The following is a 15,011-nucleotide window of genomic DNA, read 5'->3' as shown; positions in this document are numbered from 1 at the left end:
CATGTTAATTCTGGCCTCTAAAAATAGAGATGCAATGGCCCTTTGTAAATAAATTAAGATTAGAGTTCTAATTATACTAAAATATCCCTATAATAATCAGAGTCCGACTAAGAGAAGAAGTTCTATTTAGAGTCAAAACCCGTAGTTGCTTACATGGAAAATACGTCACGTCATTGTGACGTCCCATGCATGCTCGTCACGATGTCGTCGCTACCTTGAGAGTTCATCGTGTCATCCCTGCATGATAGGATATATTGGAATTGGATTTCTACATAGGAATCATGTATGATGGGTATTCTAATTTCAAGAAGACTGATGATATTTGTGAAGGCATTTGTGAAAAGGCTTTCATTCGACAGACATTGTTTGTAAGAAAATCCAACAGGTATAAGCTTTTGTTGGATTAATTGCATTCATGGGTTGTTTTTGTTTGAAGAAAGTTAAAAACAAATATGAGTATAAATATTCAATCATTATTGCATCTGAAACACCTTGTAAGTTGATTTTTCCTTTATATTTTATATATTATATCTAATTGAATATAACATCTACAAATATTTTGTTGATTATATATAATTTATTTGTCTAAAAGTCAAGAAAAAAACATTATTTCTTATAATATTTTTTTTCTTGGATAATAAAATTTTTACTTAATTCCAAAAAACATTGCTTCTGCCAATGATCCAACCCATTCTCTTGATATAAATCGAAATAAAAACTTAACCAACTAAGGATAATTCTCATTACTTTAAAAATGATTTTTATTAAATTTATTTTACAAAATTGCTGACGAGTTGTGTCAAATAGGCGAAAAACGCCTCTTGTCAAATACAGTTTTGTAAAACATGTATGACTATCATTTATGTGTTTGGGAACAATTCTGCAAAAATGGCTACTTCAATATATATATATATATCTTTAAAACTAAAAATTCTTTAACTTATTCAATTTAAATATACTAATTCAATCATTGGTAACTTTATTAAAATTTGTTAATTTATCATATTAATTAAATTTTTATCAGTTATATGACACATTATATGAGGCAATCAAAAAATTTCGATAAAAAATGCTGACTAAAATTTTTATCAAAATACAGGGAGTAATATTTTTAAAAGGGGAAAAATGAAGAGTAGAAATGCAGGGATTCAATGAATTGGTATTAGTAATTAGCAGCTGCTTGGTTTAGCTGTCAAACTACACATAAGAGTCGGGCCCTCTCATATACCCGCAACAATAACACTGTGTTTTTAAAATACTTGAGAAATAAGATAGAATCAAACAAACTGAAAAAATGGCCCTTGGGAGCTCTGAAAGGCCACATTATTAAATGTGAAACTAAACAGACCTAACAATCATACACCATTTTGAATTATCCAAGACGATTTACAGAATATCCCAAGTTACTACCAACACCAATACCAGTAGCTTATATATATATATATATTGTTATTGTTAATACCTTATAGTATTTGTTGAACTGTAGAAGAATATGATAAATGGTATATGCTTATTTACACTTTTCTTTTAATAAATAAAGACAACACTCACACTTGCATAAATAGTAACACCAAACCTGCACTTGCTAAATCACCAATTTCATTGTTATTATTCCGAAGGATATTCGCCCCCAATTACTTATTTATCGTTACTAGTTGTCCTCAAACAAAATGCCGACCGGATATTCCTTTGTCCAAGTAGGACACCCAACAAAACAAACGCATCTGGCCTTGTCATTGTTGAGCACGTGGCAACCATTCATTCTGCAGACCACCAACGCTTTTACCCTATCTCTCACTCTAGTCTATTTCATTTTATTTGGATTTCAGTTTACAAGATGAAAGATTGTTGCTTTTTAATTTAATTAAAATAACTGAAATTCATAAAAATCCATACTAAAACTGAACCACTAGAATTGGGTTCTATACTTGTATTTGGTTTAGTTTAGCTTCAATTCAGCATTTTAAAAATACAAATATTACAAGATAAGCACAGTTTTTTTTTCCCGAACAAAACACACGCGAAAAAAAAAAAAGACAAGTCATTGATCTAATCTGGAAACCAAAAAAAAGGCCAAAAGGGGTGGGAGATAGGGTGACGTCATTGCCAGCCCATCCAGAAACGACGAAAACCGAATCACTCTTTGGAATATTCAACTCTCTCTCTCCTATTTCCTTTATATATTGCTTAACTCTTAAAACTCTCTCTCTCTCTAACATCAAAGATTCATTTTTTTTGTTACGCGACGCCCCGACTTTGTTGTTTTTATTTCTTTTGTCTTCAATTTTCTCTCTTAATTTCCTTTTGAGTCCCTTCCTCTTCCTCAACCATAAATATAAACTCTCTTATTTTTTTTCATCCTTTGATTTGTTTTTTGTTGGTACCCAAGTTTATTCTTCTGATTCTGTTTAGATCCTTTTTATTTATTTATTTCATCATAACTGCTATCTTTTGCCTCCCTCACCTTCTTCGGATCTATCTATGCTATTTGGTCTTAAAACCAACCCTTTCCCCCATAAATTCATCCTCCACTGTTTCTGTAATCTGGGTGTGGAAAAACGAGGAAGAAGAAAAAGTTTTAAGTAAAAAAAAAAGAGATTTTTTTATAGAAAAAAGGGTAATGATAGAGATGGATTACGCTCAGAAAAAGCGCAGATATCACGAATATGTAGAAGCTTTAGAGGAAGAACGACGTAAAATTCAAGTCTTTCAACGCGAGCTTCCTTTGTGTTTGGAGCTTGTTACCCAAGGTTTGTTTTGTTCTTCTTCTTTTTTTTTTTGGCTTTCTGCAACACCACCCTTTCATTTCAATTGTTTTTTTTTTCGGGTGCTAAAATTTGTTTTGGATTGGTTTTAATAGCGATTGAAGCACACAAGAAAGAGATGTCGGGAGGTTCAACCACGACGGATTACTTGCAAGGACAATCGGATTGTTCGGAGCAGACAACTAGTGATGTTCCTGTTTTGGAAGAATTTATTCCGATCAAAAGAAGCTCTAATTGCTCTGAGGAAGACGATGAACAAGAATCGCATAAATCCAAAGAAACCAATGTTCCTGCTGCTGTTGATAAAAGGAAATCAGATTGGCTTAGATCCGTGCAGTTGTGGAACAACAATCAATCCCCAGATCTACCCTTGAATGAGGTACGTACCCTTTTGTTCTTAATGTTTTACAAATCTCCAAACAAAGAAATAGAACCCCCCCCCCAAAAAAAAGGGTTAACAATTCCTGGGATTTTTTTTATTTTGTTTTTTGCTTTTAAATTACAGGATGATGATAAAATTAGAAGTGCGGTGGAAGTGAAGAAAAACGGGGGAGCATTTCAACCATTCCAGAAAGAAAAAACTGCAGAGATGAGTGGTCAATCTGCAGGAGGAAAAACCAATGGCTCAGCTACAAGTACTTGTACAACAGAAAGTGGGAGTAGAGGAGGAGAAGCCAATAATGCAAATACAAGTAAAACAGAAGAAAAAGAAGGTCAGGCTTCGAGAAAGCAAAGGCGGTGTTGGTCACCGGAGTTGCATAGGCGCTTCTTGCATGCTCTCCAGCAACTCGGCGGTTCTCACGGTCTGTAATACTACTATTTCTTTGTAATTGAATTCCTATCATTTATGTTGTTCATTTAGGCGACGATTATAAATGGGTTTTGTTTTGCAGTCGCAACACCAAAGCAAATTAGGGAGCTGATGAAGGTCGATGGACTTACGAATGATGAAGTCAAGAGTCATTTACAGGTTCCTACTACTGATTATTTCATCTTTTTAAATCTTTGATTATCTTTTTTTTTTTTGCAGTAAATTAAAAAGGGCGTAACGGTTGGTTTACCGTTTTCTCGTTGGTAATCTTTTCTTGAACATGCTGTTACATTTTGATGGTTTGGTATATATTAGGGATAAATCGATAGGGTTTCTGTTTTAGCAAATCCATGATCTGCTTTTGAGAAAATACTGCAATCGGACTAGTGTGTGTTCTACTATATTTGTCAATGTCGACCAAGTTTTCTATAGATTTTAGGTGTAAATTGTGGTCTCAAATTTTTATCTATCTGCAAAATTATACATTTAAGTTGTAGCATAGGCATAGCCTTAATCTTTCATATGTTTTTATCTATTTCAGAAATATAGATTGCACACAAGGAGACCAAGCCCAACTGTCCACAACAATGCCAATCCACAGGCACCTCAATTTGTGGTGGTTGGAGGCATATGGGTACCTCCACCGGATTATTCCACAATGACCACGACCACGACTTCAACTAAAACAGCCACCATGACACCAACTAGTGGAATCTACACCCCGGTTGCCGCTCCATTGCCTGCACTTCCTCAACCATCAGGAACAATGGCTCAAAGACCACAACAATCAGATTCCGAAGAAAGGGGCAGCCATAGTGAAGGGAGAGTTCAATCAAATTCACCATCAATATCTTCCTCTACACACACCACCACGGATTCTCCTGCGTTTTAGTTCTCGTTACACGAGAATAGGGTGTACAATTTTTGTAAGAAAATCTCGGTAGAAAGTTCTATATGATGTAGAAACAGCAATCGTGAGGTTTTTCTTTTTTTTTTTGATTTTTTTGTCCCCTTAATCTACTGTTGTTAAGTTGTTTTTGGAGTGTAAACATGGATAGTGTCAGACAGACTCAGCCTTTGAATAAAACCATCCATCTTGTTAAACGAATAAATTTGGAATCTTCAGCCAACAGGAACTTCTACTGGAATCTAAACAAAAGCCATGTTTGTTCCACATATATATCTTAATACCCCCATTGGTCATTTAAAGTGTGATACAATGAATGCATAGAAAGGGTTTTCATTTCATTCCTGGCTAATCCAGATGGTTCCAGCGCAGAATAATAATTTGCCCCAATAGATCTTATCCAAAATGTTCCAGACAACCCCGGAATGTACGATGCTAATGTGCAGTATTTGGTAACTAGGGGACTAATAATAGAAAGGGGTCAATTTGTAGTTGGAAAAAGATTTATGTTGTGGGCACCATCTTGACTTGATAAAGAAGGTACCATTACTACTTGTTTAAAGGAATTGAAATCCTTATTGATAGAAACAGAATGATGGTTCTTGTTGGCTCCCTCTAACAAATGGTAAACTTTATCAATGATCAAATGAAAACATACAGGAGATGTTGATTAATTGAGGTATCTTGTAATTCAAGAAAATAGGGGATGGGATTTGGATAGCTACTCAAATATTTTTATGTTAAAACTATTGGTTGCGTGGAAGCCAGTTTTTTCCGCCACCATAGACTTTACAAAATTTGACACTATCAACCATATAATCATTCTTCCCCCCCTTTTTTACAATTAGGTTAAACCTAAAGTTTCAACCCTTCTGAATCTCTCTCTCTCTCTCTCTCTCTCTCTCTCTCTCTCTCTTTATAATGAATGGCTTCAAAAAATCTATGTAGATGCATGACATGTTAATAATCAAAGATGTTTAAAGCATCTTTATAGTTGAAATCTCGTTTTCTTGAAATAATTCAGAGTTGAAGCTATAAAATTATTGAATGTTAAGAGATACCGAAAATTGAAATAGTCAAACTGCATGTTTGACATGCATGATGAAATAATTATATGGTAATATAGCATCAGGGTTTACTATTATTCTGGCATTTTGTGCACCAGTCCACTACCAACTTTATTCATATCTTATGGATAGGGATAGACAATGTATGAGATAATTAACAACAAAAAAAAAATTGTTAAACCCATTTTTAAAACATCTTATCTGATACTTGTTAATTAGCTTCATTTGGAAGTCAGTGTGATTAGAAAGTCAAGTCATAATCTAATAAGGAATGGGTCCATGAAAAAAAAAATCATAATCGATAATCAAAGAGATCAGGATTAAACCCTATTAATTACCATGTCCAGTAATTAAAGTGTTATTACTGTCGTGGGGAACATAATGGTGGTAATAATGAGAAAGCCCCCACAGGCCCCATAACACAACAGCATAGATGAATTTTGCATGGGGGTTAATAAAAAACGTGATGGCTTTGGGAAGAATCTAAGTCCAACGATGCTCATTGGCTCCAACTCCAAAACAATATTAAACCTGAAATCCAGGTTAGGGGTTTGATGCAAGTGGCCATTTCCTAATATTCTATGTACGACTTGTTCTCATTGCCAACCCAATTCTTTTTTTCCTTTGGGATTAAAAATAAAAATCAAAGAGACAGTGTCTGTTTATGGAGTAATGGAAGGGTCCACTTCCATTCTTGAAGAATAATTTATGCTTTGTTCAGATTTTGAACACAAATGGAAATGTTATCATCTTATTGTCCAAAGTATATTCTCTATTTGTTTAACTTATCTTTATTGTTACAGCCACCTAGGAAACGAGGAAAGCAACATCAATTTTAGTTAACAGATCCTAAGAAATTAAAGAATCTTACTTTGTCCAAGATTCCCCACATTTCATTTTTATTTATTAATTTAAGTTGGTATTCGGTGCATGTGGGTCTTTCCATTTAACCAATGAAGGCTCAGTTGTAGTTTTTTTTAAAATTTTTTATTTTGATTTAAATCTTATATTATTATATTTGTTGCAATTTAGAATATATATCCAACTAAAAAAAAATAGTAATAATGAGAATAATGTAAGGCAGAATGGAGTGATTTGGGAGAGAGAGAGAGATGGATCCATGGAGTAGGGGGATTGTTTGTCTGATTATATATATAAAAGAGAATTCCCTCGTGATGGAAAAGCGGCCCTTGAGTGAACCTAAGGCCAAATGACTCTTCACATATTAAAAAACAAAGTTGGAAGAAGAGTAGACAAAAGTCATTTCTTGGTTTATTCATTGTTGATGATGATAGGGTAAATTTTTGAGAATATTCGACTGACAAAACATATTGCTCGAAAATCTCGTGTTTAAGAAATGCTCATCAGTTAGGTCAACATTTCTTACCATCTTTTCTGAAAATGAAATTTGTCATACACCAATATATACCATATATGCGATTACAGCTAAGACCAATAACATTTACTTTCTTTTTCTTTTATTTAATTTTTTTTAATATTTTTTAAGAAAGAATAACACAATGGTTTGCGAATCATGAAAACTATTGAGTTGCAATGTCATGGCTGACTAATATTCTTCAACTTGAAATTCCCCAATTTCATATTTAATAAATTAAACTTAAATTCTAATTTGGCTACCAAATTTCATTATTTCTTTTGTTGTTGTTAAGTGAGTTGAGGGGTTAAAAGGTGCTTGTAAGGGTTGATTAGATTAGGGTTTGACAGCACAGTAAGCAATGAATGAATACACTCAATTGCACTACCTAAAGTCAATGCCCATTTTAATAGAGTTTCTGTTCAATATTAGATTTACCATACGTCCAAAGGCTAGAGTTGGAGTCAAACGAATTATAAATGTGTTAAATATATATTCCAAATCCCTTTCCTATTTCTAATTTACTTTTTTTCTTTTTAAAGAATCTAATTTCTCTATCTTTTTAAATCCAAATAATACTATATTTTTTAATTTTTTATCTAAAAATAACTTTTTTATAAAAAAAATTAGAAATTTTTATATTTTTTAATTACTAGAATTAACAAGGAGGAAGAGACGAAGGTAAGGATGGTGGTTCACCTTTGATTGAGGCGGAGAACCATTGAATAAAGGATCTAGTGAGGATGTTTGAGGAAGTAAGTTTAGATAAGAGGAGGAAGAAGAAGATGAAGTGGTTTTTGTGTATTGGACCTTCTCTTAAATATTATGTAGAGTTTATATATGGGAGACACGTCTTGAGTTTACTGATAGTGAAGTTATATCTTGTTCTCTTGTAGTGATGATGATGTGATGTTTTAGGATATGACTTTTAAAATAATTGGATAATCAACGAGCTTGAGATTTCTCATGTGTAGTAAGTGTGGTCTCGAGGAGTTATATTTTGATACCCAAACATAAAATTATCATCTTTTTAATATTTAATTTGAGTTTTAGGGTTGATTTGATAAAAATTAATAAATAAAAATTCTATTTTTACACTATAATTATTTAGTTTTTTTTAATAGTATTCTTAATTTTTAGATGATAACATCACTATCACCACATGTCAAATATTCATTAGATCATGTAAAAATTAATATTGTTGGACTCATGTGCCATTTTATGTAAAGGAAGCTTAACATGAGTACCAATTTAAACAAAATAATATAAGTACCGAATTAAATATTAAATTCAAACATATATATATATATAAATATATATTTACCCAAAAATAACATACCAAGTTTGGGGTCAGGCCATACATACACAATGCATTCCTTTTTCACAGCCCAGAGTTCCACAAACAGGTACATTTGTTCTAAACTAAATTTGAATTTATTTCTCTGATAAATCTATCTCTTTGATTAAATTTGATGTTATTAGACAAGTAATGGCAACTCAATAAAATTAAAAATAGAAATATAAATACATATATAATTGAAATGGGATATATCAACCATTTAATATAACTTCTTTTTTTAATTAAGTTTCACTAATACAAGTATAATTCGGATACAATACAAATACAAACGTATGTTCGACACAGATTAAATTCTAAATTTGTGAAGAGCACAAAGACATACGACACATTTTAACCTATCCACTTTTACCCTTCTCTTTTTAGTTTTACTAGCAAATGTAGAGATTTTAGGCGGGAGGAATTTGCAATGGTTCACCAGGTGTGGGCTCTAAAGTCTTTGCATCTGGTAGTTCCTTCGACAAAAGCTCCTGTATTTCAAATGGAAAAAACACTTGTCTCAGCCACTTGAATATCTACTACATCAAAATAACAATATTTACTGAGTGATACAAATTGGAAGATAAGTCGGACCAAGTCCTGAAGATGAACACCACAGGAGGTGGATATGTGAGTTTAGGTCCCAATACAAGAAAAAGTGTTTGCCAATGACCTTAAAACCATTTCTGGATGAATATATCAAATGGGCGCCAGCCAATTCATTTATTTTTCAAGAAAGGAGAAAGGAATTGACCTTGAATGATTCAATTGTTCCTTCACCCTCGATTATACTGGCAAGAAATCCTTTGCTATCAAGATCTCCACTTTTCATTGGCACAATGAACCTAAAAAGGAATCAAGGAAAGGTCATATGCATGGGAACAGTAAAACGTTGATTAGGCATAGATTCAAGGACTAGTTCAGGTAATGTACTTGGCATGGAGCAGTTTAGCTAATCGCACTGCATCTTCTTGTCCAGAAACCAGAGTAAAATTTGGAAGAAGCTGCTTGATCACTGGGGTGATAACAATGTCAGCATGCTCCTTCTCAAGAAAATCTTCATTGTATACGCAATGAGGTTCATAATAGAGAGTCAATTGGCCCCGTGGAGAAATGACTAGATACCTGAAACACATAATTCCAAGACATTGGGGCAAGAAACCTAATATGTGAAGATAGAACTCTAGAAGGGACATCGATAAGATACCAATGGTTAGTAACGGAGGATGCAAAGTCAAATTGGCAAGTTGAAGCTTGGAAGCTTTACCCATTCTCAGGTCGTTGCCATGGAGGACCCAGAACTGGCCCAGCAGTAGCTCGAATTCTGACTTTGGAACCATTCTCTGCTTCAACTTCGGACTCCTGACCAGGTTCTAGATATGTAACCTGAAAATTTCTAAAGCTAAGGTGAACTGGGTGTAAAATCATAAGCTTGCAAATTAGTTTAGAACCAGGTGCTCTACTACAAAATAGCTTAATGAAATGACAAGTTCTGTCCTAACTTGCCTACATTCAACACTAGTATCTATTTATGATGATATATTCCATGAATGAAACCACAAAAATGCAGTGGAGACTGAAGTGCAAACAGATGCCTACAAGAAGCAGCTCTGAAAACTAAATTAAACTTTTTAACTCACATTTCTGAAAAGAGGATCCAGCAAAGGCTTGGCATTTGGAGTAGCAATGACTCTGAGATTTGGGGACATCTCGGAGAGCGGTTTTAAGGTTTTTAAATGGCAGTGATCATCAAGGCTTTGTGTTATGAGTAAGCAATCAACTTGAGGAAGGTCAGTAAGCTGCACAAACAAAGTTAGATTCCAATTATAACAAACACGCACAGAGTAGAACGCCAAAGATGATTAACCATAAATAAATAAATAAAGAAGTCCTACAAAGATCAGAAACATGGATACTAAAGAAGAAGAAAAAACCTGGAAATTCTTCAAAAATTTCTTGGCAGCATCATAGAGCCATGGAATACCAAAATCCAAGTTACCCACCAATATTGGATCAACCAAAACTCTCACCCCACTTATATCCCACAGCCAACTATTCCCCTATATACCAATAATATAAACCATGTTGTCAACAACAATTTTTTCAAAAAAGAAAAAAAAGAAGTTTCAATATAACTGAATTTACAATAATAATAACAATAATAAAACCTACCTCCAGGTAAGTGAGGTTGAATACATCAGTCCCAGAAGAGCTTGACCCAACTGCACTTTCTTCAGAAGCAACAGCAGAAGCCACCTTATCCCAACTGTAAAACCAATCCAAATCGAAAATCAATTAACTAATTAAAAAATAAGTCAAGCACTTAAACAAACAAAAAGAATGGGACATTTAAGTTGTTATACCTGCAAGTTGAGAGCTTTAATGTATCTGAACGGAAGCTAAATGGGGTTTGAGGAAGTGAGCAGAGACGGGCGGGTAAGAGTGTGGGGCCTCTGTTTCTCCAGGTTTTGCAAGACAAGGAAGCGGAATTGCAATGAACTGCCATTTCCATGCTGCTTTTGCTTCTTTAGTTTAATACTTTGGCCAACTGGGTGGGGGATTTATTTAACCCATTTTGTTGTGTCCTGACCCTTTCAACCCATCGAGAGACCTGCGTGTCTGAGCAAATTCATCATTTGCTCAACTTGTTTTCACTCCACCACTTGGCACGCTCTCGACCCATATTTTTCTTCAAAATAACATATTTATTATTTTTCTATAGCAATTTACTAGCTTAAATTCTGCTTTTAGTCCCTGTAGATTATAAATTTATGGATTTAGTCCTTGTGCATTAATTTGATTTTTTAATCTCTACTTTTTCGAATTTTAAAATTTTAAAGGTTAAATTTATTAAATTATATTCTGTCGCAACAAAATATGTTCATTAAATTTAAAATTAAATTTGTTTTCAATCTTTTTAAAGAAAATAGAAAATATATTTTTCTAGAAAACAAAAGTCACCATGCCTTTATTCCTGCTGAAATTCGGTATTAGTAAGTGACAAATTACGGCAGAATTTAGATGAATATTCTAAAGCGGCTTTCTGGTATTATGTTCACAGCTAATCTACTAAATTGTTACAAAAGCCTTCATACTATATAACTTAAACACTAAGCTTCATCATTTAACACACCATTAATCGCTTGTTTACATCGACTTTTTTAACTTTCTTTAGGTAAAAAAAGCTTGTTGGTAAGTCCATAAGCGAGGAAGCTGAAGAAGCTTGCGAGCATTCCACCCCAAAAACATAATAATGATAAGCTTTACTACACAAAATGTTATGTACATCTATATCTTGAAATTAAGTTCCCTCTCCCATCTTTTGGGGTGGTAAGGTAAAGCGTTGGCAATCTTGTTACCTTGTAGCCGTGGCAACTCATCTCCACTGGGGATCTTCTCATGCCAAACAAATTCATTCTCGTTTTCAAATTTCCTTAGCATATCAGCAGCAGCATCAATTTCTTTCCCAAAGATGGATCTCCAGGATTCTTCTCCTGGAAGTTCCCTCTTTCCGTTGATTAATGCATCACGAAGAACTCCAACTGCAACCCCAACTTGCTCACCTATCTTTACACTTTCTGCAAGGTATTTCCGACTTCTCAACTCATGTAGAGCTTTGCAAGATGATATAAACTCCTGTACAGTTCACACAGGACATCAGAGTATCAGCTCCTTCTTACAGGATATCTCTTAATGCAACAATAAACAACAACAAAGAAAAGTTGTGTATTTGCATTTACTTCGTTCTAATACATGGATTAACAACATGGAGCAAGGTATTCAGTGAAGACATGAAAGGAAATCGCCAATGAAAAACTGTAAAGGAAATCAATATATTCAGGCAAGTGATATCATGTGAGGAAAAAGGCTAATCATATCACGTTTAGTTTATGCTATTAACTGCAATTACTAAATTAGGCAAAATCAAGTGATCAAACTGATTAAGCTTACTTAATCATGGAATAAAAGATGTCAATGATTTTCAGACAGAAAAAGAGCGTGTAAATACCAAGAAACTCGATGAAATATCTTTGTACTCTTTAGTATTTGAATATACAATAGCAGTGGCTTCACCAAGCAACTCTGTAATACCATAGTGCAGTTTTGCCAGAAGACCAACAGTGGTTCCTTTTTCTTCAGCCTTCCTTATAGTTACAGCCTGTTAAATTTCACAATATAACATTAACAATTATCAGAGACAAAGGAATTGCTAAAGAAGCAGATAAAAAATAAACCCTTGGATATTAAAAGATTTTGCATTCAGTTTCAGGCGAAGATGACAGGAACCTAGGATAGATATCCTAGAATATTGAAATGCAAAATCCTTAAAACTAACCTGGGCTTCAGCCAAGCAAATTATGCTCATAACTGTGCACATGGATGGAGTTGCTTCCAGTGGCCTTTCTACAGACTGTGCAGATTGTAAAGAGGGAAATACCTCATTAGCAAGGTGTTGAAAAACACCAGAAGCTTCCCTGAAAAGTGTGGCAGATTGCACCAAGTCTGGCATGATGCAAAGTAAAATGCAATATTATGAACCCAACTCATGTAATTAATAAAAAACATGATGTGAGAATGTCAATGCCTACCTGCTGGAAGAATTTCTATAGCCCTCTCCCGAAGCAATGCAGCATAAAGGTAAAGGGTCATACCAAGCTCATAATGCAAATTATCAATTTGAAAAAACTTTGGACCCCTGAGGTTAAAGAGAGAAGATGAGCTAAGAGCACTACTCCAACGGATCTGAAGTTCCAAAATCCAACGAAGAACACGGTGGTTGCTGCATACCAAATCAACATGAAAAATCAAGTTCTCCAACAATGGCAGGTATTGCTCCAGCTTCTGAAGGTCCTGGTGCATTTCATATAAAAAAGGGAAAAGAAAAAGAAAAACAATCAGAATAACCTGTTGAAACCTCATGTGGTTATAGAAAAAATAACCAGAGGCAATCAAAAACAAGTTTCTGCCTGTAATAATTTATGGATTATAGCAATGGAGTGAAAAAGAAAGGTCTGTATTGATTACAAAAGCTAAAATGTGAATTAAGCAACATTAAGAAATTACCCTTAGACAATGAGAAGTTAAGCCTCCAGACATTTCTCTTGCAATAGCCTCAGTAATGAAGCTACTCTGATTAATGGACTCCTCAATTACACTGCGCCTAGAGCTCAACTCCTTGAGATGTTCAAGTGTGGCAGGATCACGCGCAGAGAACACATCCTCAAAAACAATCTGCCAGTACAGCAAACACATCAATAACAGCCCGAAAAGTAACCAAATTGGAAAGCCATTATCTAGAATGAAACATACATGCATAGAAGATTACATTTCTTTAACCCCGGAAGACCTACTGGGAAGAATAAATAACAAAGACCTTCACTCAGATAAATGAGCATCCTTTATAAAAAAAAATCACATCATCTTGTCTCAACAGGCACCCACTATATATATTCGGTTATCAAACCATCAAAATAAAGCTGAAAACTAGGATTATGCCATAAAAATGGGCAATCAAATAATTATGTTAATTTCATATAAGACATAAGGTACTTTGATCCGATGCATCTTTTTTTATAGACTTCGTAATTGCTAACTGTATTAGAAAACGGGCATCCATTCCTTCCCCAATTAAAAGGGTTAAATCCTAGACCACTAAAATCCATAATTTCCAATCAAAATCCAGTTTTTTTAATAAACTTAAAACAGAATCAAGAGACCGTGTGAGTGATAATACCTTCTTGGATTGGAGCTTAGCGGGCTGAAGATAATGCAGCATCATCTTTTCCAAATACGCAAAACAAAACCCAAAAGGCCAAAGACAGACAAAAAATCAAAATACTTATCTTTCCCTTCTGTAGACCTTCAGAAAACCCCAGAAAATGGGATTAAAAAACAGGACAGGGTAAACAAAATTCCAACACGGAAGGAGAGAACACCAAAAGGGTATAAAGGGTGTTTTTCGCTGGCTGTAGTTGTTATAGGTAGGGAACGGAAGAGTTAAAAGCCTTTTATGGTCGGGGTCGTTATCAAGGTATTTTCTTCTCGGCTTCTCGATTGGATTCCTTCTCTGCTAAGACTTCGATTTTACAATGAAACAAGAGAGCGACCGATGCGAAGTCTTCTAGTCCCGCTCCGCTGGGTCTTTATTGCTTTCGGGTCGGATTTGATCTTTCATAAAAATCCTCTCGATTCGAAGAGTTATATTTTATATCTTAAATTAATTTAAAATATTTTAAATTTAATTGGATAAAATTCGAGTCGAATTAATCGAATTAAACTAAAAAATTAAACATATTAAATTAAAATATTATTATAATATAACTAATTCTATATTTAAATATATAAATTTAAAATCATATATATTTAAAAACTATATCAAAGCCAAAAAAAAACTTGAATTATTAATTATCTTATTTAGATATCAAAATTATTATTTTGAATTTTTTTAAAAATTTTAACTTTCTTTATATATATCATGTAGATAAATTTTTTTAAAATATAAATTTTGGAATTGTAACACTCCTATACTCGGTCCAATCGTACGGACCCGGTATAAGACTATTACATTTGGTGCCAAAACGGATATGGCTAGATATTGTTTAATTTAAACATTTATACATAGTATTTTAACTTACCTACCATATTTGCAAACATACTTATAGTTTCACTAATTCATTTTATATATACCAAAATAATTTAAGTAACCCAAAATAGATAGAAATTCAAGAGTTTACATTTTAGTCCCTAACA

At 33.8% G+C, this 15,011-nt stretch overlaps 3 protein-coding genes across 5 annotated transcripts; 1 reads left to right on the top strand and 2 right to left on the bottom strand.

The window, feature by feature from the left end:
- Window positions 1–2,190: 2,190 nt before the first annotated feature.
- Window positions 2,191–4,684, top strand: LOC107946442 (transcription factor HHO2). Its single transcript, XM_016880773.2, has 5 exons — window positions 2,191–2,750; window positions 2,861–3,144; window positions 3,271–3,568; window positions 3,659–3,735; window positions 4,118–4,684. The coding sequence occupies exons 1-5, from the start codon at window positions 2,621–2,623 to the stop codon at window positions 4,466–4,468; spliced, it is 1,140 nt and encodes a 379-aa protein (XP_016736262.2). The 5' UTR covers window positions 2,191–2,620; the 3' UTR covers window positions 4,469–4,684.
- A 3,790-nt stretch (window positions 4,685–8,474) lies between these two features.
- Window positions 8,475–10,952, bottom strand: LOC121211010 (uncharacterized). The gene is made up of 8 exons (XM_041083167.1): window positions 10,625–10,952; window positions 10,434–10,527; window positions 10,196–10,321; window positions 9,902–10,060; window positions 9,529–9,647; window positions 9,195–9,386; window positions 9,016–9,106; window positions 8,475–8,752 (listed from the first exon to the last, which is right to left on the bottom strand). The coding sequence occupies exons 1-8, from the start codon at window positions 10,771–10,773 to the stop codon at window positions 8,672–8,674; spliced, it is 1,011 nt and encodes a 336-aa protein (XP_040939101.1). The 5' UTR covers window positions 10,774–10,952; the 3' UTR covers window positions 8,475–8,671.
- Window positions 10,953–11,360: 408 nt separating this feature from the next.
- LOC107946440 (ALG-2 interacting protein X) lies at window positions 11,361–14,438 on the bottom strand. Of its 3 annotated transcripts, none has more exons than XM_016880771.2 (6): window positions 13,996–14,438; window positions 13,326–13,493; window positions 12,851–13,112; window positions 12,598–12,764; window positions 12,271–12,420; window positions 11,361–11,897 (listed from the first exon to the last, which is right to left on the bottom strand). In XM_016880771.2, exons 1-6 carry the CDS (start codon window positions 14,038–14,040, stop codon window positions 11,550–11,552), a joined length of 1,140 nt encoding a protein of 379 aa, XP_016736260.2. In that variant the 5' UTR covers window positions 14,041–14,438; the 3' UTR covers window positions 11,361–11,549. The 3 variants fall into 3 exon arrangements, with proteins under 3 accessions (XP_016736260.2, XP_040939099.1, XP_040939100.1); XM_041083165.1 differs by lacking the exon at window positions 13,996–14,438 and adding an exon at window positions 13,572–13,759; XM_041083166.1 differs by lacking the exon at window positions 13,996–14,438 and adding an exon at window positions 13,588–13,743.
- Window positions 14,439–15,011: the final 573 nt, after the last annotated feature.

The sequence above is a fragment of the Gossypium hirsutum genome, chromosome A12 (genome assembly GCF_007990345.1).
Source record: "Gossypium hirsutum isolate 1008001.06 chromosome A12, Gossypium_hirsutum_v2.1, whole genome shotgun sequence".
In the NCBI taxonomy this organism is placed as follows: Eukaryota; Viridiplantae; Streptophyta; class Magnoliopsida; order Malvales; family Malvaceae; genus Gossypium; species Gossypium hirsutum.
The sequence above is the reverse complement of the archived record's forward strand: the minus strand, read 5'-3'. Positions and strand labels throughout refer to the sequence as shown.

What these genes read in the sequence shown, in the direction of transcription:
- LOC107946442 (XM_016880773.2), top strand. Translation starts at nt 2,621, where the DNA reads ATGATAGAGATGGATTACGCTCAGAAAAAGCGCAGATATCACGAATAT. An exon ending in CAGATCTACCCTTGAATGAG is followed by an intron (nt 3,145 to 3,270) that starts GTACGTACCCTT and finishes TTTAAATTACAG; the next exon opens with GATGATGATAAAATTAGAAG. An exon ending in AAGTCAAGAGTCATTTACAG is followed by an intron (nt 3,736 to 4,117) that starts GTTCCTACTACT and finishes TATCTATTTCAG; the next exon opens with AAATATAGATTGCACACAAG.
- LOC107946440 (XM_016880771.2), bottom strand. Translation starts at nt 14,040, where the DNA reads ATGATGCTGCATTATCTTCAGCCCGCTAAGCTCCAATCCAAGAAG. An exon ending in TTTGCTTGGCTGAAGCCCAG is followed by an intron (nt 12,421 to 12,597) that starts GTTAGTTTTAAG and finishes GAAATTTAACAG; the next exon opens with GCTGTAACTATAAGGAAGGC. An exon ending in ATATTTCATCGAGTTTCTTG is followed by an intron (nt 11,898 to 12,270) that starts GTATTTACACGC and finishes TGAACTGTACAG; the next exon opens with GAGTTTATATCATCTTGCAA.
- LOC121211010 (XM_041083167.1), bottom strand. Translation starts at nt 10,773, where the DNA reads ATGGAAATGGCAGTTCATTGCAATTCCGCTTCCTTGTCTTGCAAAACC. An exon ending in TGGATCCTCTTTTCAGAAAT is followed by an intron (nt 9,648 to 9,901) that starts GTGAGTTAAAAA and finishes AGAAATTTTCAG; the next exon opens with GTTACATATCTAGAACCTGG. An exon ending in GAACAATTGAATCATTCAAG is followed by an intron (nt 8,753 to 9,015) that starts GTCAATTCCTTT and finishes TTTGAAATACAG; the next exon opens with GAGCTTTTGTCGAAGGAACT.